The sequence below is a fragment of the Pipistrellus hanaki genome (assembly GCF_964339955.1).
Source record: "Pipistrellus hanaki genome assembly, chromosome: 16".
In the NCBI taxonomy this organism is placed as follows: Eukaryota; Metazoa; Chordata; class Mammalia; order Chiroptera; family Vespertilionidae; genus Pipistrellus; species Pipistrellus hanaki.
In genome coordinates, this window is record NC_140518.1 from 36,830,113 (window position 1) to 36,855,595 (window position 25,483).

At 58.0% G+C, this 25,483-nt stretch overlaps 3 protein-coding genes across 26 annotated transcripts in view; 1 reads left to right on the top strand and 2 right to left on the bottom strand.

Moving 5' to 3' along the window:
* Positions 1–8,837, bottom strand: part of LOC311611253 (uncharacterized protein C17orf107-like) — a gene marked incomplete at its 3' end in the record, with an annotated part of 28,932 nt that extends 20,095 nt beyond the window's left edge. For 2 of the 6 annotated variants that reach the window (XM_084863268.1, XM_084863269.1), the window contains exon 1: positions 8,239–8,837. Coding sequence is in view for 3 of the 6 variants with exons in the window: in XM_084863272.1 (XP_084719398.1) it covers positions 4,656–4,988; positions 8,239–8,421; positions 8,552–8,617 (582 nt within the window). Of the gene's footprint in view, positions 1–4,655; positions 4,989–5,660; positions 5,830–7,667; positions 7,764–7,856; positions 8,135–8,238 lie in introns of those variants that run through there. The other 4 variants (XR_014793092.1, XM_084863273.1, XM_084863274.1 and 1 more) reach the window with 4 other exon arrangements.
* On the top strand, positions 4,984–10,681 carry CHRNE (cholinergic receptor nicotinic epsilon subunit). The gene is made up of 12 exons (XM_084863298.1): positions 4,984–5,210; positions 5,505–5,647; positions 5,774–5,818; positions 5,948–6,057; positions 6,183–6,338; positions 6,622–6,722; positions 7,065–7,265; positions 7,363–7,477; positions 8,817–8,931; positions 9,009–9,195; positions 9,283–9,389; positions 9,485–10,681. Exons 1-12 carry the CDS (start codon positions 5,165–5,167, stop codon positions 9,638–9,640), a joined length of 1,482 nt encoding a protein of 493 aa, XP_084719424.1. The 5' UTR covers positions 4,984–5,164; the 3' UTR covers positions 9,641–10,681.
* Positions 10,682–10,724: 43 nt separating this feature from the next.
* The window catches only part of MINK1 (misshapen like kinase 1), a 64,508-nt gene continuing 49,749 nt past the window's right edge, over positions 10,725–25,483 (bottom strand). The window contains exons 6-34 of one of the 19 annotated variants that reach the window (XM_084863195.1): positions 25,272–25,362; positions 24,739–24,869; positions 24,358–24,412; positions 24,139–24,217; positions 23,498–23,673; positions 22,940–23,009; positions 22,197–22,407; positions 19,924–20,040; positions 19,380–19,466; positions 18,974–19,174; positions 18,583–18,756; positions 18,010–18,210; positions 16,721–16,806; positions 16,449–16,559; positions 16,190–16,302; positions 15,881–15,969; positions 15,646–15,669; positions 15,373–15,536; positions 14,845–14,950; positions 14,624–14,761; positions 14,314–14,422; positions 13,777–13,944; positions 13,528–13,671; positions 13,168–13,302; positions 12,881–12,981; positions 12,645–12,794; positions 12,407–12,566; positions 12,167–12,306; positions 10,725–11,576 (exon numbers count right to left, since the gene is read on the bottom strand). In XM_084863195.1, coding sequence (XP_084719321.1) covers positions 11,493–11,576; positions 12,167–12,306; positions 12,407–12,566; positions 12,645–12,794; positions 12,881–12,981; positions 13,168–13,302; positions 13,528–13,671; positions 13,777–13,944; positions 14,314–14,422; positions 14,624–14,761; positions 14,845–14,950; positions 15,373–15,536; positions 15,646–15,669; positions 15,881–15,969; positions 16,190–16,302; positions 16,449–16,559; positions 16,721–16,806; positions 18,010–18,210; positions 18,583–18,756; positions 18,974–19,174; positions 19,380–19,466; positions 19,924–20,040; positions 22,197–22,407; positions 22,940–23,009; positions 23,498–23,673; positions 24,139–24,217; positions 24,358–24,412; positions 24,739–24,869; positions 25,272–25,362 — 3,615 coding nt within the window. In that variant the 3' untranslated portion in view covers positions 10,725–11,492. Of the gene's footprint in view, positions 11,577–12,166; positions 12,307–12,406; positions 12,567–12,644; positions 12,795–12,880; positions 12,982–13,167; positions 13,303–13,527; positions 13,672–13,776; positions 13,945–14,313; positions 14,423–14,623; positions 14,762–14,844; positions 14,951–15,372; positions 15,537–15,645; positions 15,670–15,880; positions 15,970–16,189; positions 16,303–16,448; positions 16,560–16,720; positions 16,807–18,009; positions 18,271–18,582; positions 18,757–18,973; positions 19,175–19,379; positions 19,467–19,923; positions 20,041–22,196; positions 22,408–22,939; positions 23,010–23,497; positions 23,674–24,138; positions 24,218–24,357; positions 24,413–24,738; positions 24,870–25,271; positions 25,363–25,483 lie in introns of all 19 variants that reach the window. The other 18 variants (XM_084863192.1, XM_084863181.1, XM_084863186.1 and 15 more) reach the window with 18 other exon arrangements.

Sequence of the window (25,483 nt, forward strand, 5' to 3'; positions counted from 1 at the left end):
TAGAAACATCGATGAGAGAGAGTCATCAACCAGCTGCCTCCTGCACACTCCCCACTGGGGATATGCCCGCAACCAAGGTACATGCCCTTGGCCGGAATCGAACCCGGGTCCCTTCAGTCCCCAAGCCGACGCTCTATCTATTGATCCAAACCGGTTTCAGCTGTATTACCGTTTTTACCAGAAATGTTTTTCTGGGCAATCAATTGATGTATGTTATGAGGCTTTTTTTTTCTTCTTTATACTAGTTTATTTCTTCTTCTTTAGTGTTCTTTGTTTTTCTTTTCAAATATATTTTTATTGATTTCAGAGAGGAAGGGAGAGGGAGAGAGAGACGGAGACATCAGTGATGAGAGAGAATCACTGGTCAGACTCCTGCATGCCCCACACTGGGGACTGAGCTCTGACTGGGAATGAAAGTCCTGACCTCCTGGTTCACAGGCTGATGCTCAACCCCTGAGTCACACCAGCTGGCCTAGTTTGCTTTGTTTGTTTGTTTTAATCCCAGTGTCTTTAAGTCAAGAAAAGGAGGACTTACTAGAAGGATGCTGATAATCCTCACTCAATCGGCCTGCAGGAGGAGACCAATGCAGCTGGGCCTCTGGAATTTCTGGGGCCAGGGCCTGGGACACTGGACGCCTTTTTTTCCCTCCCCTCTATCTTTGTGTACCACTGCATTCTCCCTCAGTCATGAAAAAGATGGGGAATGAACATGGCTGCCTTGGGCACCTAAGTATCTTGCCCTGGCCGGTGGCTCAGTGGTTAGGATAGGGGTGTCGAACTCAATCAGAGAAGGGGCTAAAATCTAAAATCCAGCCTAACTCGCGGGCCGAATGGTTTACTGAACAGTCATAAACTGACAATGTCATAAACTGACAGCGGAGTGCAGTGATGACAGCGCGGTGCGGGCCACATTGCAAGGCCTGGCGGGCTGGATTTGGCCCGCGGGCCTTGTGTTTGACACATGTGGGTTAGGACATTGGCTGAGAGACCAAAGAGTCATGGGTTCAATTCCTGGTCAAGGGCACATACTTTAGTTGCAGGTTTGATCCCTAGCCCATTGGGCTGTGTGCAGGAGGCAACCAATTGATGTGTCTCTCTCACATCAATGTGTCTCTCTCTCTCCCTCTTTCCTTCCCTCCTCCCTTCCTTTCACTCTCTCTCTAAAGTTTATTTATTTATTTTTAAAGTATGTTTTATTGATTTTTTTACAGAGAGGAAGAGAGAGGGATAGAGAGTTAGAAACATCAATGAGAGAGAATCATCGATCAGCTGCCTCCTGCACACCCCCCACTGAGGATGTGCCCGCAACCAAGGTACATGCCCTTGACAGGAATCGAACCCGGGACCTTTCAGTCCGCAGGTCGACGCTCTATCCACTGAGCCAAACCGGTGCTGGCGAGAGAGTGATTCTTGACCGGAATCAAACCCAGAACCCCTCAGTCCGCAGGCCGACGCTCTATCTACTAAGCCAAACCGTCTAGGGAAGGCACTCATTTTTTTTTTTAATTAAAAATTTTTTGGGATGATGTTGGTTAATAAGATTACATAGGTTTTAAGTTTACCTTTCTATGATATCTGTATAATGCATTGTGTGCACACATCCCAAGGTCAAATCATCTTCCATTACCATATAGTTGAAGGCACTCATTCATTTACTCCGTAAATTTTCGCTGCATGCCTGTTCTGTGCTGGGCTCTGTGCTGTGTGCCTGGAGCACAGTAAACCAGGAAGGTCTCAGTGACGGGAGAGCTGAGGTTCCAGCGAGGAGGACAGCCTGGAAGTCAGTGTCTGCTCCTGCCCTCGCTCAGCCCGTCCACGCTCCCACCTTACAAACGGGCCTCTTTCTGCTGTGTCAGAGGCGGCCCTCGGGCAGAGCAGCGTGGGGATGTTTCCACTGTGAGGACACTGATGACTAAGACAGAGAAGCTTGGCCTGGCCAATGGGGGCAGCTGCAGCTGTTCCGAGTTACCAGCCAAGAGCCAGTAGGTGCAGGGAGTGGCTTCCTGTTGAGCTGAGATCTTTGCGTCTAGCTTGGAAGTGAAGGCAAACTGCAGAGAGCCCACTAAGGATCTGTGGATTTTTTTTAATTATAAAAATACAAAACCCAGGTCTGAGTTCGGTGCCTCACTCCATCAACTTGAAAGAAAGTCTCAGTCCCTCAGACAATTGTGATCCTGAGCAAACAGCAAAAAGAAAAGGAAAGAAAAAAGATGGCTCAGCTCTGTGCCAGCGCTAGTGGGATGGACTGTGGCCAGGAGGCGGGAAGGGGAGGGGGGAGGGCTGAGGGGTGAGCCGCCCTCCTGGCGACTACATAAGGGAAGGTTTCTTATTAAGAGATTATATATATATTCTTATTCTCTTAATAAGAAACATATATATATATATACATATATATAATCTCTTAATAAGAAACCTATATATATATAAATATATATATATTTCAGAGAGAGGAAGGGAGAGAGAGAAACATCAATGATTAGAGAGAGAATTGATTGGCTGTCCCCTGCATGCCCCCTACTGGGGATCCAGCACACAACCCAGGCATGTGCACTTGACCAGAATCGAATCACAGCCCCTTCAGTCCACAGGTCGTCACTCTATTCACTGAGCCAAATGGGTGAGAGCAGTAGGGGAAGGTTTCTGATGTGCAGACTTTGCAAGAGATGTAGGTGGGATTCACTGGTCTGAGCAAGACCTTCACCTGAGTTACAGCCCCAGCCAGGGGCCCCGCAGCAAGGTGCTCTGTGTCGAATGTGATACACGGTGGGCTAATGACCAAGCAGCAGCTCAGGGCTTGAGCAGCAAGGAATGAGGATTTCTACGTACTCTCCCTCCAACCCAAACTACTCTCCCTCATGCAGACTGTTGGTCCAGGTGTGGCTTTGCCTCACTACTGTTATGTTTTTTTTTAAAAAATAAATAGTTTTATTGATTTCAGAGAGGAAGGGAAAAGGTAGAAATATCAATGATGAGAGAGAATCATTGATCAGCTGCCTCCTGTATGCCCCACACTGGGGACCTAGCCTGTACCAGGGCATGTTCCCTGACCTGGAAGCTAACTGTGACCTCCTGGTTCATAGGTCGACTCTCAACTACTGAGCCACACCAGCCAAGTGGCTCTTGTTTTTCCACCCTTTTGACAGTGCTGGAGACACTGTCTGCTGATAAGCCTTCCTCTGCTCCTTGAGGCCATGTCTTATTCATCTGACCCTGCTCAGGGAGTGTTGCAGATACCCACTAGTGTTTGAATAAATATCTGTTTATCACAACTCCTTGCCCAGTCCCTAATCTAGAGACTCTGGAATAAGCAGCATCACAGACTTTAGAATCAGCATATGTATTAGCCACATGCAGAAAGGTGAGCTGGGCCACGTAGGTTCTTTCTGGGGGTCTGAAGTGGGAAACGTGGAATACTAAGGCAGTTAACGGAGGAAGCAGAGAAGCTTCAAAGATGTGTGGGAAATGGATGAACCGTCTGACCTTCAGTGTCCGTGCCTGTAACATGGGGGCCTCACAGGTAGAGGAAGCAGGCCCCCCCAAATGGCCATGTAAAATGAACACAGGTAAAAATGATTAATAAAGCTTATGGATAAGTCTCATGCATTATTGCCAATCTATTTCTGTGACCTTAGACCAATTTTATACATTCAGCACAATGGTAACTGCGTTGCTGGATTGGCTTGAGGAGGCAAGGCATGGGGCATAAAAAGTGCTTCTCAGTCCAGTACCTTCCACCCATGAAGAAATATATGGATAGCTTCCTTTAAAAATGGTTTTATTGATTTGAGAGATCATTGATGTTTCACCAGTCATGAGAGGATCAGTGCTGTTACTAGGAAGCTAGCTGATTTGAGAGAGAGAGAGAGAGAGAGAGAGAGAGAGAGAGAGAGAGATTGGTTGCCTCCCATATGCACCCTACTGGGATAAAACCCGAAACCTGGGGATGTGCCCTGACTGGAATTGAACCTGTGACCTTTCAGTGCAAGAGATGCTCAATGGAGCCACACAGGCCAGGGCTGGATAGCTTCTTAAAAAAGATTCCCGGCATCCCATCTCTGCCATCTTCCTAAATTGGGGGATTCTTTGGGGATGGAGACTAAACATCTGAATTTTATTTATTTATTTATTTTTAAAATAAATTTTATTGATTTTTTTAATAGAGAGGAATAGAGAGCTAGAAACATCGATGAGAGAGAATCATCGATCAGCTGCCTCCTGCCCACCCCCCACCGGGGATGTGCCTGCAAACAATGTACATGCCCTTGACCGGAATTGAACCTGGGACCCCTCAGTCCACAGACTGACGCTCTACCACTGAGCCAAACCGGTTTTGGCAACATCTGAATTTTAAATAAGCATCCTTGGTGATTGATTAGGGTGGTCCAGGGAGACTTTAATGAAAGAATCAATTAAGAATGTGTGTGTGTGTGTATATTAGGGGTGGGGAAAACAGTACTATCATATGTGGGCACCAGGTGGCAACAGAGAGAGGCAAGGAGAGGGGTGGGAGTGGGTGGACTGGGGGATGGGTTGTGGGAGGAGCTGGGCCCTATAGCTCAGCATGGTCATCTTGGCCAGCTGAAGTCTATTACTGCAGACTACTCCCCTGTGACCGCCTATCTCATCACCAGGTCTTTACAGACATTGTGCTTCTGCTAAACTCTGCCAGCAGAAACCGCACCAGTGTGACCTTGACTGGGCTGGGCGCGGAGGTAATGTGTGTTCCACAAGGGTGAGTATGAGGCCAGGGATGTCACCTGCACAAGGCGGCTTATGGACAGGGCAGCAGTGCGTGTGGAAAGCAGGGTTTCCCCACCCCCCTGCGGCCAGGCCTGTGGTTCCAGGTGCTCTGAAAGGACCCCATCACCTGAACTCGGCCTGCTCCCGTCATGAGAGGAGGAGCTCTGCTGCTGGGGAGCTAACTGAAGTCCAAGCAAAGGATGCTGGGATGGGGTGGTGGCAGGGAACTCGGGATGAGGCAGCTGTCCCTGGAAGCAGACAAGATGTCCCTGGCTTCAGCAGGGGCAGGGCGGTAAGAGGATTAGGTGACAGTTCCCTAACTCAGGCCGGAACTAACACCCTCCTCCCCCTCACTTCATGAGCGTTGGCCTGCCCCGCGCCAAGCCTGCCCAGGTTCAGAATAACCCGAGGACCAGACAGCAGGATGGCGAGGGCTCTGCTCAGCGCCCTGTTCCTCTTGCAGCTTCTCGGTATGGACAGGGTCGGGGGAGGTGGCTGGAGACACACACACACACACACACACACACACACACACACGGAGACACTATCTTAAGACCAAGACAGAGACCAAGATGTAGACTGGGTTGCAATATTTGGTCCCCAAGCACAATGACATCGGTGCAGAAGACACTCATAGGAAAATACAGTCTCAGAGGCAGACACACAGAGAAGCAGAGCCCTGGGCAGAATCGGAGGGAGCAGAGGGGGGGAGGCCCCCTAGCCTCTTCCTCTCAAGTGACTCTACGGCTTGTCACCATCCCCAGGCCGAGGCGAGGGGATGAGTGAGGAGCTGCGCCTTTACCACCATCTTTTCGACAACTATGACCCCAAATGCAGGCCAGTGAGGAGGCCTGAGGACACGGTCAGCATCAACCTCAAGGTCACCCTGACCAACCTCATCTCACTGGTAAGGCACCCACCTCCGTTCCCAGCGCCGCCGCATCTGAGCTTGATATTGCACTGCTGGCCCCAACCACGCCGTCCTAAAGCTCATGGTGTAGCTCTGGAACCCCCCCTTCTCTCCCCTGCGCAGAACGAGAAAGAGGAGACCCTCACCACCAGCGTCTGGATTGGAATCGTGAGTCAAACCTGGGGGCACTGGGCGAGGTCTTGTCCAGGGAGCCCCTTTCTACCCAAACGCCCCGCGCGCACCAGTGGGAGACGCGGGGCGCAGCACGTCGTCGTCCCCGCCCCCCTTTCCCCCCAGGACTGGCACGATTACCGGCTCAACTTCAGCCAGGCGGACTTCGGGGGCATAGGGACCCTGCGGGTCCCAGCACAAACCGTGTGGCTGCCAGAGATTGTGCTGGAGAACAAGTAAGGGGCGAACGGAAACCGGGCTGCTCGCAGCCAAGGCCTGAGGGGGGCTGGGCGGACCTGGTTGGGGGGCGGGAGGGCGATGGACCTCGGCGAACCAACGCCGGCTCTCTGGGAGCCCACAGCATCGACGGCAATTTCGGGGTGGCCTACGACTGCAACGTGCTGGTGTACGAGGGCGGCTTCGTGAGCTGGCTGCCGCCCGCCATCTACCGCAGCACCTGCGCCGTGGAGGTCTCCTACTTCCCCTTCGACTGGCAGAACTGCTCGCTCGTCTTCCGGTGGGGAGGGTTCCCTGGGGGCCGGGGCTCTGCGGGGTTAGGGGGGCAGGGGACGGCGTCCTATGGGGGAGAGGGGGGTCGTGGGGAGAGAAACACTCACCTGGGGGCGGGGGTTTGTGCCGGGGGCGGAGCCAGGCCCCGGAGTGGGTGGGGCGAATTTGAAGTTGGGGAGAAAACGGGGTGGGACGTTATTACCCCGCCAGACCCCGTCTTTCAAGGACAGGGCCTGAGGCTAGGGCCTGGGTCCGAGTTTCTGGGGTGGGGGCCCCCCCTGCCTCCACAGCTCCCAGACGTACAATGCCCAAGAGGTGGAGTTCGCCTTTGTGGTAGGAGATGACGGCGAACCCGTCAGCAAGATCGATATTGACACGGAGGCCTATACCGGTGAGGTCCCCCTGTCCCCCCGCTCCTAAAACCCGCTTCCAGACGGGCCCAGAGAAGGAAGGGACTTGCAGAGTGGGGCTGTCCCAGACCATCCATCCATCCTAGGGACCGACTTTGGCCACCGCGCTTTCACTCGCCCTTTTCCTGAAATGACTCTCGATGGTCAGACCCGTCCTACCTCCTCGCGGTCGGTCCATACCGCACCCGAACACCCTCCCGGCCCTGCCCAAATGGCCCCCCTGCCGGCAGCCCCAGGCCCAAGCTCTCCAGCTCCCGTGTCCCTCCCACCCCGGCCGGCCGGCCCGCCGCGCAGAGCCGGCTGAGCGCGCCCCCGCCCCGCAGAGAACGGCGAGTGGGCCATCGACTTCTGCTCCGGGGAGATCCACCACCGGGACCGAGAGCCCGCGGACGGCCGCGGGGACGTGGACATCGTCTACTCGCTCATCATCCGCCGGAAGCCGCTCTTCTACATCATCAACATCATCGTGCCCTGCGTGCTCATCTCGGGCCTGGTGCTGCTCCCCTACTTCCTGCCGGCGCAGGGTGAGGGACCGCCCCAACCCGAAAGAGGGGCTCGTGCTGGGGAGTGGGGAGAAGGGGAGCGGGGCGGGCAATAGCTCTCCCTGGGCGCTCCCTGCAGCCGGCGGCCAGAAATGCACCGTCTCCATCAACGTCCTGCTCGCCCAGACCGTCTTCCTGTTCCTGATTGCCCAGAAGATCCCAGAGACGTCTCTGAGCGTCCCGCTGCTGGGCAGGTGCGGGCGCGACGGTCCCCGGGGTCCCGACGGTGCCCACGCGGAGGGCGGAGCCAGACGGGGCGGGGCGGGGCTCAGAGGGGTGTGTGTCGGGGTGGGCGGGGCTCAGAGGGGTGTGTGTCGGGGTGGGCGGGGCCAGAACCAAAGGACTCTGCAGCGGCTTCGGCTGCCTCTCTCCGCCTGGGCTTTATTTGAATGCAGGGTGGGCCTGGGACGGCTGTGGGCTCTCCGGTCCCCCATCCTCTGCTCTGCCGCTGGACGCCTCCTTGAGGTCTTCCGAGCATCTCTGTGGCCGAGGGCGTGGGGGAGGCGGCTCCATGTCTCCCCAACCGCGCGCGCCGCCTCTGGCTCCCAAATCACCTCCTCATCCCGAACTCACCAGTGGCCCGCGGGCTCCGGGAGCAGCCGGCTTCCGCACGGCTGCAGGAGGGAGGCGGACCCCCGCGGAGCCCGGCCGCTCAGGCACAGCCACGCCCCCTGCAGCAGGAACCGCGCGCTCGCGCCCACCACAGCCCCCGCTCGCCGAGCGCCCTGCCCCGCGGCCCGGGCCACCCGGGCCAGCGCGCCGCCGGGGTCTCCGGCGTCCGGGGCGCGGCCCGCGCTGCCGTCCTCTCCGCCGAGTCCCCGCGCCTCCTGCTGCAGCCACAGGGCCGAGATCTTCATGGGGGGAACCGGAGTCAGCTGGGGGTGCGGAGGTCCCTCCCTATCCCCCTTCCTGCCCTTCCTCAGCCCCCTTCCCCCCCCCCCCCCCAGCGCCCTACCTCTAACAAGGTGGCGCCCAAGTTGACGACGCTGGCCGCGGCCTCTCTCAGCAGCAGCCCCAGGGTGGGCTCCGGGGCGGGCGGCTCCCGCGACTTCAGCTCCGCGAACCTCTGCTCCAGATACTCGTGGGCCGCGGCCACGGCGAGCTCCAGCGAAGACAGGAGCGGGGGCTGGAGCGCCACCTGCAGAAGGAGCAGGGGCGGTGGCGCCGGCGGGTCACGGGGCAGAGGTCGCGCCGGGGGGCGCTGGAGACCTTCCCTGGGGGTCTCCCAGAGGCGCTCCCCGCAGGCCGGGCCGCGGGCGCCGCCTCACCTCCGTGGAGCTGTGGAAGTGGTAGACCCACAGCAGGGTCTCCAGGGAGCCGGGGGTCCCCTTCATGGCTGCCACGAGTGGCGTGGCAGGGAAGGGAGAGGGCCGCGGAGCGCGAGCGGCCCCGCAGAGGCGCGGCTGGGGCGGCCCCACTCCGGGCGGGCGGCGAGGCGTGTTTGTGAGGTCAGAGGACCGGGCTCCGCCTGCGGCTTCGGGCCGGGTGTGTGTGGGTGGGTGGGTGTGACGTCACGCACCCCGGGCCCCTCAGGTACCTCATCTTCGTCATGGTGGTGGCCACGCTCATTGTCATGAATTGCGTCTTCGTGCTCAACGTGTCTTTGCGGACGCCCGCCACTCACGCCACGTCCCCGCGGATGCGCCACGTAAGCGCGGGGCGGGGCGAGGGGGGGTGGGTCTTGGCGCTAAGCTCCGCCCACTCACCGCCCCGCCCCGCCCCCAGGTCTTGCTGGAGCTGCTGCCGCGCCTCCTGGGCTCGGGCGCGCCCCCGGAGGCCCCCGGGACAGCCTTGGTCCCGAGGCGCGCCTCGTCCGTGGGCCTATTGCTCCGCGCCGAGGAGCTGATCCTGAAAAAGCCGCGAAGCGAGCTCGTGTTTGAGGGGCAGCGGTACCGGCACGGCACCTGGACCGGTGAGTAGCGTGGCCGGGTGGGCCAACCGGAGGCGCTGGAAGGAGGGGAGGCCTAATAACCCCCCTGGTTGCTCCCCCTTCCCGCAGCCGCCCTCTACCAGAGCCTGGGCGCCGCCGCCCCCGAGATCCGCTGCTGTGTGGAGGCCATCAACTTTTTGGCGGAGAGCACGCGAGACCAGGAGGCCGCCGGCGAGGTGGGTGGGGCGGGAGTCAGGGGCCTCCCCACCAGCGTTTGTGCTGCAGGCTCCTGCAGCCTGTAGGCACTCAGCTCGTGCCCACCCCTTCCTAGGAGGTGTCCGACTGGTTGCGCATGGGCAAGGCCCTGGACAACGTCTGCTTCTGGGCGGCGCTGGTGCTCTTCAGTGTGGGCTCCAGCCTCATCTTCCTGGGGGGCTACCTAAACCGGGTGCCCGACCTGCCCTACCCTCCGTGCATCAAGGCCTGAGCTGGTTCCTGTCCATCTCCAGGAGGAAATAGATTTTGAAAAACAAGTTGCTACTACCACTGCTATATCATGATCCTTGACCACCGCAGATAATAAACCAGTATTTTGTAAACACATGTTGCGTGTGCACAAGTGTGGAGGTCTGGTGACTGTGCAGGGATTAGAAAGAGGGAAGACTTTTTAAAATTTTTTAAATTGATTTTGGAGAGGGAGAGAGAAGTATCAATAAGAATCATTGATCAGCCGAAACCGGTTTGGCTCAGTGGATAGAGCATCGGCCTGAGGACTTGAAGGTCCCCTGTTCTATTCCGGTCAAGGGCATGTACCTTGGTTGCGGGCACATCCCCATAGGGGGTGTGCGGGAGGCAGCTGGTTGATGTTTCTCTCTCATTGACGTTTCTAGCTCCCTATCCCTCTCCCATCCTCTCTGTAAAAAATAAATATGTTAAAAAAAAGAATTATTGATCGGCTGCCTCCTTCATGCCCCACACTAGGGATCAAGCCCATAACCTGGCATGTGCCCTGACCGGAATTGAACTGTGACCTCCTGGTTCACAGATTCCCCCCCCAACCACTGAGCCAGCCAAGATGGTGGTTCAAGCCATCCTGGATTGAATGCCAATCCTCTGGGAAGCAAAGACCGTCCTTGATTCAGCCTTGTTGACCTTCCAGTTCTGCGCAGGCTTCAGCCGCGTAAGACCTTCTAGCCCTGTGAGCTTCTAAGGCGGCAGCTATCTGATAGCCACACAGGAGACTCCGTTGCAGGCCTGGCACTTACGGAGGCTGGAGCCAGGAAGCAGGTCCCTCTGGCCTGGCCCTGTTGGAGCAGCTGGGACAAATGCCCTCAGGGCAGGCCCCACAGGCCCCCAGGGAGTGAGGCTGCGGATGCCCTGGCCCTCCCTCAGTCATTTCTTCTAGGTTTTCTTGGTCAAGTACTGCCCATCTACTTGGATCCCCAAGACTCATTGTAGATTCCACCCCACCTGCGCCCATTTGTCCTAATTCTGCTTGCTTGCCCTGGTGAGTATCTGGATTGGGGGGGGGGGGCGGGGGGAGAAACAGAATAAAAAGGAGTCTGAAGTGGTGGGAGCTGGTTGAATAGTCTTTATTAACAAACGGGATATCCAAGGCCACTACATTGAGGAGGGGGAGGGGCGGGGAGGGAACAGGGCTACTTGCTGCTCACACTATATACAGATGCAAGCAAGGGGGTGCGGAGGGCCAGAGCGCCATGCTCCCTCCCTCCACCAGGAGAGGACAGAGGCTGGAAGAGAGGAGGGCTGGAAAGGAGAAATGTTTTGGCTGGCGGGGTCCCCCTTCCGTCCCCTGGGGTTTGGGCGGAGGGGAATCGTTAAAGTGCTTTCAGAAAACGAGGAAATGGTCCCTGCCCCGGGAGTGGCTGGTGACCCCCCTAAAACCTAGGGCCCAGTGACACCCCCCCAGGGTCTGGTACATTCAAGGGGGGAGCCGGCTCCCCTGACGTGCAAATGAAGGGGCCCAGGGCCCTGCCCAGTCAGCAGCAGTGGGGTACGGGGTCCAAGCCCCAAGCACTCTCCTCTTAAGTGGAGAAAAGGGGGGATGGGGCTAAGCCCACTCAATTCCTGTTAAGGGGAAGCTGTGCCTCTCTCCAGAAGATGGGACAGGCACAGTTTTGGGGAAGAGAACATGTTGGGGAAGAAGGTGGTCGTGTGATCACAAAAGCATCAAGGGTCAGAGGTCACGTTCCCAGCAGGCTCCAGTGAATCAAACCAGTAAAAGCAAAAGCCCAAGGAGGGGGAAGCAGGGCGGCCTGGGAAGTCTGGCTGTGGGGGGAGAGCTGGGTCCCCGTGCGAGAGCTCCAGCCCAGGGCCTGTCACCAGTTCATGATGCAGTTGCGGTTCAGAGTCATGAAGTAAACTTGGCTGCTGCCCCCAGAGCGGACGGAGGCAAAGAATACCTGGGGGGGGGGGGGGGGGAGGGGAGAGAAGAAGTCACCAAGGGATTGGGGCGGGGGTTTCAATTACTTGGGAGAGGGAGAAAGACACTGCAGTTCAGTCTCTCAGAATAACCCCACCCCGCCCTGACCAGGGTTGGTAAGTGGTTAGAGCAATGGCCCACGCAACAAAGAGTCGCAGGGCCGATTCCTGGTCAAGGGCTCATACCTGGGTGGCAGGTTCAATCTTCTGCATGCAGGAGGCAACCAGTTGATGTGTCTCTCTCTCCACCCCCACCCCCTCTCTAAAAATCAATAAAAAAAAAACAACACCCTTGGGTGAGGATAACCCCCCCAAAAAGAAAGAACTGTTCCTATCCCCCTGAGGAGCAGAAGTGCTTGGGGAAGAGGGCAGCCGGCAGACCTCTGGGTGAGAGGACCTGGGAACTCTCAGAAACAGGTGGGGGAAGGGAAAGGGCAGGCTGTGACTGCGTGTGTGCCCCCCGAGGGCCCCTTTCAGAGACCCCACCAGGGTCACCTCCTTGGCAGGAGCCTAAGGTTCGGAAGCCGGACCAGCGCCGGCCCCGGCCCTTCCCAGGGCCAAGGGCTCCCACCTTGTCGTTCCGCTCACACAGGAACTTGAGCCTCTGAGCCCGTTTGTGCATGAAGACCCCGTCCAGGTGTCCCGTCTCCACGGAGCGGATCTCGATGGCTTTCTCGCCCCAGCCCATTATCTGGTTGGAGCAGATGTAGGCTGGGGGAGGAAAGGAGTGGAGGGGCAGTGAGTGGACTGCGGCCCGGGCCCGCCCAGGGCCGGCTCGGGGACCTGCGGCTCGGGGACGGGCACCACTCACCCACGGAAGTGGGCATCTCGCCCCACTGCAACACCACGTCCTTGATGATCCGCCCGTACGTGTTGACGTAGACGCCCTCGTCCTCGTAGCACAGCAGCATCTCCATGCCGTCGGTGTTGGGGAGGAAGATGATGGCGTGGGGCGTGATCTGGCTCTGGATCTGGGAGGAGGGCTGGAGTCCCTGAGTCTGCAGCCCCGGCTGGCGGCCCCCCTCTGCCCACAGTCCAGGTGAGCTTACGTGAACGGGGATGTAGATGTCGTAGCTGTTCCCCGAGTCGACGTCCACGGCGTGGAAGCCAGCGCTGGAGCCGTAGATGACTTTGAGCCGCTGGCCCTCCTCGACCGTCAGGTCCACCAGCAGAGGGCGGTGAGGCAGGTCAGCAAAGGACTGCGGAGGAGAGGGGGGATCAGGGGACACGGGTGGGGGGAGTCAGACCCCCGGAACAGTGTTGGGGGCGCTAAGGCTGGGATTACCTTGAAGGCCATGAATTTGTGGTAAGGTTTGGGGGCCCAGGCGTACACCTCTACGGAATTCTTCAGGGCGATGACCAGGAACTTAATACGTTCGTATTTCACTGGGGGCAGGAAAGAAGAGGGATGCTGGGACTTCCCTTCTTGGGCCGCGGGGCCCCTCCCACGGGTCTGTCACTGCACCCCCAGCGCCAGGCCCCCACGTCTCTGGCTTCATGACCATTAAGCCCGAACCCTCATCTCTTCTCAGAAACAAATGTGCCCTGGCCGCTCCGCTGTGACCTCCTCACCAACGCGGTAGTGCCCGCAGCCCTCCATGTCCCCCACGGTGGTCCAGCCCTGCTTCTTCTCCACTTCCGGGTCGTTGTGCAGAATCTTGTTCCGGAGCCAGGACAGGTAATACACGCGCAGTTTGTTCCTTTTCCCTGAGGGGCGAGGACACACACACACACACGCCCTCCCTTCGTTGGAGATCCAGATCCTGCCTCCCGCCATCCTTTTCTGCGTACCACAAGGGGTGAGAGAGCGGCCCCACCTTCCGGCTCCTGGACCAAGGTGGCCCTCTGCCCAGGCTGGAGATGGTGACAGAGAGCCACGGAGCTGAGCCCCTCCTCCGGCCCGGGCCCCGCCCCCGGGCCCCACACACACACCTGAGATGGTGATGAGCAGGTTGAGTCCTTCCAGCACATCCATCTGCTGGAAGCGCCGCCGCCCGATGAGTCCGTACACCTTGCCCTGCCCGCTGCGGTCCAGCAGCATCAGCCCGTTCTCCGTGCCCACCAGCAGGTTGACGCCTGCAATGGGAGCCCTTGGGCAGATCAGAGGCGGGGCCAGGCCCTCGCCCGACCAGGAGCAGAGGGGCCCACGGACCCCTCTTTTCCGCCCCAGCCCTGGCTTACCCCAGAGGGCCGCGCAGAGGATCTCGGAATTGAACCGCTTCTTGTACTTGCGGATCTCGGGGGTCTCGCTGTGGGCCCGGGTGTTGGTGGGGTTCACGTTGACCACGGAGCCTTTCCGCACATCGTACTGCAGCTGATCAAGCCGACTGGCCTCCCCGCCCACGAGGGCTGCGGGGGGGGGGGAGGGGGGGGGAGAGAGAAGCGGGGTGGGCTGCGTCCCCTCACCCCGTCTCTTCTTACTCTACCCTCACACTCAGTCTCGCTCCTCTGAACACTCAGAGGGAAAGAGAGAGGCCAGCGGCTGGAGGAGGTGCACGAGGGAGCTGAAACAGCCAGAGGCCTGCAAACTGCTCCTCCCGCCCCGGGGGCCCCTGTGCTGCTGAGCACGTTCCTCTCGGGCTAGAGGCTCAGGGGCTCTTGCGGCCTCTGGGCAGGGCCGTGCTCAGGGGAGGGGAGGCGGTGATGCTTTGTGAGCCGCATCACCGGGCTTCCCCTTCGCCCTCTCCGGGCCTCCCGGCAGCCGTCCCCCATCCTCACCTGTGATGGGGATGGTGTCCCCGCTGCCTCCGGACTGGTAGATGCCCAGGTCCACAAACATCGTGAACGAGCTCTTGCCAGGGGCCTTCACCAGCCCACGAGACTGGTACTGTGGGGGGAGGAGTGGTGGTCAGGCAAACACGTGAGACCCCGGCCTGTGGCCCCTCTTCTGTTGTTGGCCCCATGTGCCCTCAGGGGAACCCTGGCCCAGGTGCTCTGCCCGCCCAGCGCAGTAACCCCCAAACACCCCCTGATCTGCCCACTGCCGGTGCCCTCCCCTCGTCCCATGGACCTGCCTGCACCCACTTACATCACTGCCTCCATCCTTCATCGGGGGGCTTTGACCTTTTTTGTTTTCAGTGGGCGAGTGGCTGGGCTGGACCACGTCGGGCAGGTTTGTGTAACCGTTGCTGTCGGCATGCAGCAGGCTTCGCTCCTCTTCAGGTGTCTACAGGAACAGAGGGGAGGGGGCCAGTGCTAGGGCCAAGGAGGGTCACGGCAGGCGCTGGGAAGAATGGGGTGCCAACTCACACGCTGGACCACCATGGTGCCACCCCCATAGGTGGTCGGGGTCCCGGTGTTCTCCTCCACGTCATGGACCACCATGGTGCTGACGCTGTCTGTGTCCCCATCGCTGCTATGGGAGAGGGGGAGGTCTGAGGCTTTCCAGGTCCCGCCTGCCACCCAAGTTCCATGGCAGCAGGCGAGAGCAGGAGGCCTAGCGCTTTCGGCTTCAGACTCTATTCAAAACACAATGCACTCAGCTCCCACTGATCAACCTTGTCCCGCTGCTGGGTGTCCTGGGCCCTGCACTTGGGTTGGGGAAGGCTGGTGGTACGGAGATACCCGAAGAGACCACCGCCCTACTGACAGCACAACGGGAGAGAGAGGAACGCCCGTCTCATACGCCCTTCTCTAGAGAAAGGAAGGAATCACTCACCAGCAGTGACACCAGGGTTCCCCACAGATTTGGCCCAGAGGTCCCCCTCCCTCGAACCCACAACCCTTCTCTGGGTGCCTCTGATGTGGGCGTGCCACCGCCCCCAGGGAGCCCCATACCGGGTCCCAGGGGTGTCTCTGCTCCCTTCTGATGGCTCGCCATTGCTTTCCTCCTCGTCGTCCTCGCTGCTCTCCACCTCCTCACTGGACGAGGAGTAGTCCATGGCCTTCTTGGGGGGCCGTGGGGCCTCATCCAGGGTCCGCTCTTTCAGCAACACAAAGTCCTGCAAGGGAGGAGCTGTGTGAGGGCGGGGGGGGCGGTGGTAAAGGATGTCTAAGGAGAAGGGGCAGGGTCACAGGAGGGCTCCCGCAAGCAGGCCCCTTCTCACTAACCTCACCAATGGCTCGCTTATAGCTCTGGGAGGGGCCGCAGGGGAAGGACAGCCAGGAGAGGCAGGAGAGAGGTTAAGAAAGGTTAGTAATGGAGAAGCACATCTGTAATCCCGCAGCCCCCCCTCGGGCAGGTTAATGAAGGCCCACGCCCCAGGACCCAAGCTTAAGAGGCTCCAAGCTGGCCCCAAAGTCACAGGCCAGAAGGCAGGGCCACAGCTGCCACCTGCCGACTTACTGCGGGCCGGCCTGGCCGTGAGCGGTGGTCGTCAGGCTTGGCTTTGTTCCCAGGGGACAGCACTGGGGAGCTGTCCAGTTTAGAAGAGGCTAGATGCGGCACGGTGGGAGAAGGGAGGTCACCGACACCGGATGGGGGTGACCCTGAGCCCACACCCTGGGCTGAGCCCTGGGCCTGAGCCCCGGAGCTCGGAGACAGGCTCCACGCCCAGCCCAGGCCCCACCCTACCCCTGAGGATGTCTCAGTCCCTGCCCTGATGGAGACGGTGTCCAGGCCCCAGCAGGCCGCCAGGCCCACTCACTCACGTACCTCCCACACGGTTCCGCTCCAGAGAGCCGGCCTGGGGAAGGTGCCCGTGAGAGGCGGGGAGGACACTGTCCGAGCGCTCCCAGCCAGGGTCGCTCCTCCTGAGGTCGGGGTTACTGTGGGAGAGCAGAGACGGGGTCAGGGCGACAAGGTGCTCCCCTCCCTGGGGGCTGAGCTGCACTGCAGAGGGAGCCATCACCAGAGGAGGCAAGTAGGTGGCAGAAGTGAGGGTGGGAGTGAGTGAGGGGACAACTCCATTTACCTACAGGCGTTGGGTGGGCCAGGGGGCTGAGCAGGGGGCCCTGGAGGCTTGGGGCTCCCCCGCTCCGCCCTCCTTTGCAGATAGATTTGCCAGGCGGAGTTGCTGCGAGGTCTGTGAAGGGAGCACAGAGGTGCCGGGGGCAGGGGCGGGGAGGGGGCTGAGGTGACTGGGTCGGGGCTTGCCCACCCCTGAGCGGGTTACCTGGCAAACTCCCCTCTGTCCCCGCCCCGCTCCCCAGCCTGCCACCCAACTCTGCTCTGCTCAGGTGTTACCTGGCACGGACAGCCTGGGCTGGCCGCGCCCCTCCGGCCCCACTGGTGTTAAGGGCAGTGGCAATAGATGAGGTCCTCTGAGGCACCTGAGGAGAGAAGGGGGTCAGTGTGCTGGGAGCCAGCTCTGTGCTGGAACCACAGACATTCATCCTCGCTGAGGCTCACAGCGTGCTCTCCTGGCCTTTGTGAAGTCAGCTAAGCTCAAGGAAGCGGATGAGTCTGTTCAGAGTCACGAAGCTAGGAAGTGGCAGAGCCGGGATCCCAACCCAGACGGTCATCCGCCAGAATGCCCTAAGACCCTGCGCATCCTTCCGCTCACACCCTCACACAGGACCACCCGCTGGGATCACGACCCATTCATGGGCCCGGACGGTAACCCCGTCAGGACAGGACGGGGCTGTGGCGGATGGCTGGTCTTTCTCTTGCCTTCCAACCCCAAACCCATCCCCGCCTCGCTGCTCCCTCCCCTCTCCTCCATTCTGTCTCTTACTGTAGTTGACCCTTGAATAACATGGATTTGAACTGCACAGGTCCACTTATACACAGATTTTTCTCAAGAAACCCGTACAACACTGTAAACATATTATTTTTTCCTTATAACTTTCTTTCTTTCTTCTTTTTTTTAAATATATTTTATTGATTTTTTACAGAGAGGAAGGGAGAGAGATAGAGAGCTAGAAACGTCGATGAGAGAGAAACATCGACCAGCTGCCTTTTGCACACCCCCTACTGGGGATGTGCCCGCAATCCAGGTACATGCCCTTGACCGGAATCGAACCTGGGACCTTTCAGTCCGCAGACCAACGCTCTGCCACTGAGCCAAACCGGTTTTGGCTCCTTATAACTTTCTTAATAATGTTTCCTTTTCTCTAGCTTCTATAATATGTATAACGTACAAAATTATGTGTCAATCAACTTCATGTTACTGGTAAGGCTTCTGGTCAATAATAGGCCATTAGTAATTTAGTTTGGGGGCATTTAAAAGTTACACTTAGCCCGGCCAGTGAGGTTCAATGGTTGAGTATCAACCCACGCACCAAGAGGTCATTGATTTGATTCCCGGTTGGGGGCATGCAGGAGGATTAATGTTTCTCTCTCATCAATGTTTCTACATCTCTCTCTCCCTTCTCCCTATCCCTTCCTCCCTCTCTAAAAAGCAATACAAACATATTTTTAAAAAGTTACAGGTAAATTTTTGACTGTGTGGAAGTCAGTGCCCCTAACCTCCATATTGTTCAAGGGTCAACTGTGTTTTGTGCTCTTTCCTGGTCCCACTGGCCTGTCCTTACCTTGGGTGGGGCCTCATGATCCTGCCGGACCCAGGCTGGGGGGTTCGGGCTGGGGCCAGGCGCTTCCGAGGTAGGGTCTGAATTCTGGCGGATGACAGCTCCTCGGGCACTGGGCGTGGCAGTGGGTGTGGGGGCGGCGGGGTCAGGGTCATGAGAGGCTGGGAAGGCAGCCAGGTTTCGGGTGGGCTGGTCCTGCAGGGACTGGGATCGGGGTACAGGCGCTGCATATGGCTTCAGTGGGACCCGGTGTGCCACCAGGCTCTGCAGGGAGAGACCAGGGAGGGTAGGCTGCCCACACTGTGCACATCCCCACCTGTGAGCCGGGGCCTGGGCTGAGAGGAAGGGGCAAGTAAAGCCTCCAGCTTCCAATTACCCATCAAGTGAAAGGGGCTCCCGGAGCCCAAGAACAGGCAAGATGTAGGAACAGACATGCAGCAGCAAGCAGGCGACGTCTCTGCCCATGTATCTATCATGAGGGCCGCGATCCTGGCCAAGGATGTGTCTGTGTGCGCGTGTCCCCGCGCTGACGGAGGCCCCCTGTCTGTGCTAAGACGGGAGTGGGAAGAAACTCACCTTGTGCGGTCCCTCCTGGGGCTCCACCGGCCTCTGCATAGGAGGGGTGTGGGAAAGGGGTCCTGGGGGCCCAGGGGAGGCCTGAGAAACGGGGGGCTCAGGCCCTGCGCTGCTCGGCTTGGTCTTGGCCAAGGGAGAGTTCTGCTGCTTGTTCATCCTTGTTCTCTCCTCTACCTGTGATTCAAAAGGGTGCTAAGCAGGCCAGCTTTTGCTTCACTGTCCTCAAAACGTTAAGTCCCCGTCTGCCCCACTGCGCCAGCCCTCATGCCTGAGCGGTCCCCTTTCCCCTTCCCAGTGTCCGCCAGTGCGGGATGCCCACTTCTTACAGCTCAGGCCTCGGGCACAGGGACTGGGAGGACGGTGTCTTGGGCTGTAAGGAGGCAGGGAGTACCTCTCGGGCCCAGGCTGGCTTGTCGGCCGGGTTAATGCCCCGACCATAATGGTACAGGGGCTTCCTGTCCCCAGGAAGGATCTGCTGCTGCTGCTGCTGCTGCTGCTGCTGCAGGGACTTGAGGTAGGCGTGCTCCTGCTGCAGCTGCCGCTGCAGGCGCTCCGACTGCCGCTGCTCCTCCAGCTGCTTCCGCTTGTATTCCTGGGCCCAAGGGTAGGAAGAGGGGCTCAGCAAGATGTAGCCCTGGAAGTTAGAGGTGGCATGCCCTTTCTTTTCTCCTGCCTAGAGAGATGTCTCCCCTGATGCCTGGGTGAGTCCCTTCCCCTGAAGTGCTCCCATCCCATTCCATTCCGGCAGAGAAGCTCTGACACACGTCTTCCCGGAGAAAGCTGGGGGACCCCGTTACCAGCAGTAGGGCCTGTTCCTGGAGCAGCTGTTGCTGAAGGATCTCGAGCTGTCGCTGCTCCTCCTCTAGCCTGTGACGAATATATTCCTGGGGGGTGGGGGTGGGGTGGGGGCACAGGGCAGGGAAAGAGGAGAAGGCGGCGGCGGCGAAGGAGTTGGAGAAAGAGGAGGGTCGGTGGGGTGAGGATGAGGAGAGCGGGGAAGAGCAATAGAGAGGACGGGGATGGGATGAGCCCCGAGGGGGCAGGAAATGAGGCGGAAGTCAGGGTGGAGGACCCATGAGGGAAAGTGCAGGGGAGAGGAGTCAGGGTGGGCAAAGAGATGGGGAATGAAGGCACAGAGACAGGAGGAGGGCAGGGAGCCAGGGTTGGGGGTAGAAGGGTGGGAGAAAACAGAGAGAAAGAGTGAAGCTAGAAAAGATAGGAGGAATCTAGGGGTAGGGAAAGAAGGGGAACAGTACCGGGGAGCAGGGACGCAGGCAGCAGGAGCGGGCAGGGAGGCCAGGGGAAGGGAGGGTGTGTGCAGTGTGTGCCGGGGGCCGGTACCTGCTCCCGCTCTGCCTGCCGCCTCTCCTCCTCCCGCCGCAGGGCCTGCATGTCCTCCAGACGCCGCTGCTGCTCCTTCTCCTGCATCTTCCGCTGCTCCCGCTCCCGCCGTTGTTGCTGTGGGTGAGAGAGGTGTGGTCTTAAGGACTGCACACTCAGACAGCGCTGGAAGGGGGAGCCCAGCCCACTTCGGGCATCTTCTGGAAAGGCGACCCTTTGAGGACAGTACTCCTTCTCACCCGGGATGACGGTGAGAGAGAATGGCTTCCACTTGTTTCCACAGACCTGCCTACTCCTACACAGGAGCCCCTGGGGAGCTTAGCTTGGGAAAATTACTTGTCCAACGTGGCTGTGAGCTTGGAACCAGAGACTAAGCAGCTGGATGCTGCCCTTGAAGTGGGCTGAATTGGATAACACCTTCTCCTACCCATTTGCCCATCAAAAAACCAGAGTCAACAACATTCCTGGCCTCTCAAAACCACCTGCCTGCAAATCCAAAAGGAGTGGGCTGTAATGATGGCCTTTGGCCACAAGAGAGCAGCAGGTGCCCAATGCACAAAGCACAACCCAGAGGAGCGGGGATTTGGCCAGGTCCTTAGCAAACAGAAGCTCAGGTTGCATTTTACTTTCACAACCTTTCTGACCAAAGAGTCTGCCCCAATAAAAGAAAAAGAGAAAAAGATCTCTATTAAAATGAACTTCTCCCTCCCACCTGACAAGACTGTACTTTCCAACAAAGCTAAGCTGAAACAAAAGTAAAAGGTGGTTCTTTAAGAAAACACCTTTCATGTTCAGAAACAGAAACGCAGGAAAAAAGCTAAGCCCTTAGGGCCATTACAGCGGGGGCCTACCTCCACAAGGAGGAGGTGGCAGACCTGCTCCAGGAAACACCCGCCAGACACAACTTTCTGCCCCTCCACTACCTGAAAACAAGATTTACCGTGTTCTCTTGTAGCAGGCGTTCTTACAAATTGTTTTTTTATTCAACAAAGACTAGGGCCCGCTTTGAGGAGCAGTTCATAGACAGTGTGGATGCTCCTATTAATAGAAGGATGCTTCTATTAATTTTTTTGTTAAGCCCAGCTCTCTGTGAACTTTGAAATCATGTAATTGTTTCAACAGAAAGTTCATCACTTAAGGCAGTGGTCGGCAAACTCATCAGTCAACAGAGCCAAATATCAACAGTACAACGATTGAAATTTCTTTTGAGACACGAAAACCGACGTCTGCGCATGGGCCACGAAGTTCCGATCGCACTGTGCGTGCGCGCCAGCACGTGGTGTTTTGCGGAAGAGCCGCACTCCAGGGGCCCAAGAGCCACATGTGGCTGGTGAGACGCAGTTTGCCGACCACTGATGTAAGGCATCTTTAAAGCCAACCTATAGCCGAAACGGTTTGGCTCAATGGAGAGAACATCAGCCTGCGGACTGGGGGGGTCCCGGGTTCAATTCCGGTCGGTGGCGTGTCCCTTGGTTGCGGGCACATCCCCAGTAGGGGGTGTGCAGGAGGCAGCTGATGGATGATTCTCTCTCATCGATGTTTCTAACTCTCTGTCCCTCTCTCTTCCTCGCTGTAAAAAAATCAGTAAGATATATTTAAAATAAAGTAAATAAAATAAAACCAACCTATATCTTGCCTTTCCCACCATGGCCCCCTGAAAAATAAATACAATTAAATAGATATGCATAAGAAAAAATAAATATGCATATGAATCTTTTAAAATGGTGCTGTTAAAAAAAAACAAAAAACTGTAGCTATTTAAAAATAGGATTCTCAATTAAAATGAATTTCTCCCACCCACCTCCAGTAATTCTGACTGACAAGACTGTACTTTCCAGCAAATCTAAGCTCCCCAACAATTAGAAGTAAAAGGAGGGTAAAGAAAAGGCTCCTCTTCATGTTCAGACTAGACAACTGCTCACCAGTCAGATGCTCGGGGCTAGAAGTATGTGTGCACAGAGCCCCGCCCCCAGGGCCAGACGACCCTGGCTGGAGGTTTGTGGACACAAGGACAGGGACAGTGCTGTCTGTGGGGCACCAGTGCAGCTTTTCAGAAACGGCTCTGCTCCGAAGGGACGCGGACAGCACCGCCATTCACGCAGTGCACGTGGGGCCTGGCCTCCCGCGGGACAGACCCCGTTTATCCAGTGCTGAACGGAGGGGGTTAGGAAGCCCCGGCTGGCTCCCCCTCCTCCCTGTTGTCCTGATGGAAGCAGGGATGGGACCGGGAGGGGCGCCGAACCAGGCCTGGCGGGTGCTCCCAGGACCCCCACCTCCTCCACACGCCGCCGCTCTTCCTTCTGCTCCTCGATGCGGCGCTGCCGCTGGTGCAGCAGGTGTTTGATGTGCGCCTCGGGGTCTCGCTGCTGCTGCTGCTGCAGCTGCTGCTGCTGCTTTAAAGCCTCCGAGTTGCTCTTATTCTCCTGCTGGAGCCGGAGGAACTCGCGGCGTAGCGTGGACTCGCCGGGCACGTTCATGATGGAGCTGGGTCAGGGTGGCACAATGAGGGGGGGCAGGGGGGTCAGAACCCAGCCACTCCCCGCTTTCACGCCTGGGAGCCACCCGAGTAGGTGCTCTGCCTGGACCAGACAGTCTGCCTACGGTCACTCTCTCCTGCCCGGTCTTGTATTCTAGCAACATCCCAGCCTGCAGCCCTGAATCACCCTCTCCCCACTTCTTTTTATTTTTTTAATACGTTTTTATTTTTTCTTTGAGAGGGAGAGAAATATGGACTGGCTGCCACCTGCAGCATGCCCCTACTGGAACCAAGCCCACAATCCAGGCATGTGTCCTGACCAGGAATCAAACCAGCGCCCATTTGGTGCAAAGAACGACATTCAACCAACTAAGCCACGCTGGCCAGGGCTCTTGCCACCTTTTGCCCATTCACTCCATTTCTTCTCAGCACTCAGAGATTGTTTTATGGATCTCTAACCCACCATCCCCAGGCTGAGGGTCCCTCTAATGTCCCCTCGGACGAAAAGTGAGGCCCCCAAACTCCACCTGCCAAGCCCACCTTGGTTCTCCTTCCTCTCCATGGCTGTCATCTTCCTCTTCGCTGCCGCTGTACTCATATTCTGTCTCCTCTGCAGGGGGGAGATCACTGCTGTTTCTTCACCCAGTGCCCCAGACCCCACCCTGGGCTAGGAAAACCTTAGACGGGGACAACCAATAAGATCTGTCTGGATGGCCACGCACCTGGGTCCCTGCCCACCTCCTTGGAGCAATGGAATGGCGGTGGGTCTCAGGTTTGGGCCGGGACAGACATGGGGATCAGACCCAATAGTAGGTGGGATGTGGCTAAATGTGTGCATGCACTCACAAATGAATGTGCTCAACAGGACACTTCTGTAAGGATGTAAAAGGGCCACACTCATTCGGACGGCTGGTTTGAATTGGTGGTATGAGAAAAGGCACCCTAGGGTTGAAAGCCTGGGAATGGAGATGTCTCCGGATGGGGACAGCTAGGGTGTGGGAGAGGTGCCCGAATGAGAGCGAGGAGGAGCCAGGGCTGGTGAAGAGGAGCAAGGGCTGAAGTGTGTCCGGACCCACCACCCCCGCCTCCCCCGCTGACCTTTCTCGCCTCGCTTCTTCCGAGACCGGTCGATGTGGTCCTTGAGCTGGATGCGGACCTGCCGCTCTGTGGGCTGGTCGCGGATGAAGGGGAACTTCAGCAGCTGCTCTGTTGGTGGGCGGCTCAGGTAAGTCTTGATGAGACATGTGTCAATGAAGTCGATGAACTTCTTGGACCTGGAAACAATGGCTCACACTAGGAGGGCCCCCTTGGAAGAGGGTGTCACAGGAGGAAGAGGGGAGATCGATCATCAAAAAGCCACTTCAGGCCGGGTAAGAGATCAACCGAAGGACTTGTATGCATGTATATGAGCATAACCAAAGGACACAGGCAGTAGGGGGGTGAGGGCATGTGCTGGGGGGTGGAAGTGGCTGGGGAGAGGTCAATGGGGGTGGGGTGGGGAGGAAGAGTTATGTAATACTTCAAACAATAAAGAATTTAAATTAAAAAAAAAAAAGCCACCTGGACTTCCCTTCTGTGTTCTCCATACCCCAACACCAGCGCCCCTAATGCTCTGGCTGCAGTACCAGCCTCTCCCAATGCCTCTTGTATGGTGCAGGCCCAAGCCTGACCTCAGGGGGTTATGGTGGAGGCGGCCTTGTCCAGAGACCTTCCTAGACACCAAATCCCCAGAGACCTACCATTTCTTGGACTTGAGCCTGGGCGGTGGGTTCCGAGGGATGAGGAAGAGGGCTCGCATGGGATGCATGTCACACAGAGCTGGGACACGGAAGAGACCATCAGCCCCTTGGCCCCGCGGAGAGCCTACAGGAGCCCTTCCCACCAGGACCTCCCAGGGGCCACCTCTTCCCTACAGCCCCTTTCTGGGCCCCCCCTTCTCTCCCAGACTCCGCACTTACGGGGGGCGCCCTCTGCCATCTCAATGGCTGTGATTCCTAGAGACCAGATGTCACTCTACAGAGGGGGAAAGAAGGGACAGGTGAATGCTCCTGGTGGCTCTCCTCACCTACAGTCCCTGGTCTCTTCAGAACCCCTTGCTGGCCAATCCCTTCCTGAGGCGCCTCCTCTAACCCTGCACGTCCTCCAGCTTACCCAACATTCCCCATCCATACCTCCCTGCCACAAAACGTCCCCAACCCTCATAGCCAACACATCATTAGACCTTCATTTTGCCCCCCCCGCCCCAAGCTGCTTCAGTCCCTGATATTTTCAATCTACCTATCACCCCCATCTCACTTCCGGCCTTGGCTGCCCCGTGCTGCACACTCTCTGGTCCATACCCTGTAATCATAGGTGGCATCGGGGTTCTCGTCACAGGCGATGACCTCCGGGGCCATCCAGTAGGGGGTCCCAATGAAAGTGTTTCGCCTCCCCACAGTGCGGTCCAGTTGAGCACTCACCCCAAAATCCACTGAGAAGACATGAAGAGAGGAGTCATGGCAGAGTGTCACATCTGCTCCCCTCATTCGGGACCCAGCATGGGCATGCCCCAAGGCAGCTGAGGTCCTGGCTCTACCTAGACACTCCCCGCAACCTCTCCCATCCCATCGACACCCTGAAGAACCTGACCTAGTCTCCCTGCCTCTTGGGGAAAACCAAGGTGAAAAGACAACACCTCAGATAAAGATATCCCAGCTCTCCAGAGGGACCTGCACAGCACTGGGACAGAGCAGGCAGCAGGGCATCCCAGGGGAGGCAATGGGAAAGCAAGCCTCCCAGCCTACAGGCTGTGGGACTTAAGCCTCCAGAGGGGAAAGGGGGCCTCTCGCCCTGGAGGGGAGAGGGCCCGTCCACCCAGAAGGAACCAGCGCACCTAGCTTGACCTCGGCATTCTCTGTCAGCAGCACGTTCTGCCCCTTGATGTCTCGGTGAATCACCTTGTGGGCGTGGAGGTGGGCCAGACCCTGGGCAGAGAGCGGGGGAATTAGGCTTGGTGCTGGAGGAAGGGGGAAGGGGCGAGAATATGGAGTGACTGAGAGGGAGGGGAGGTCCCGGAGAGTGTGCGGCACGGGGCTGGGGTGAAGA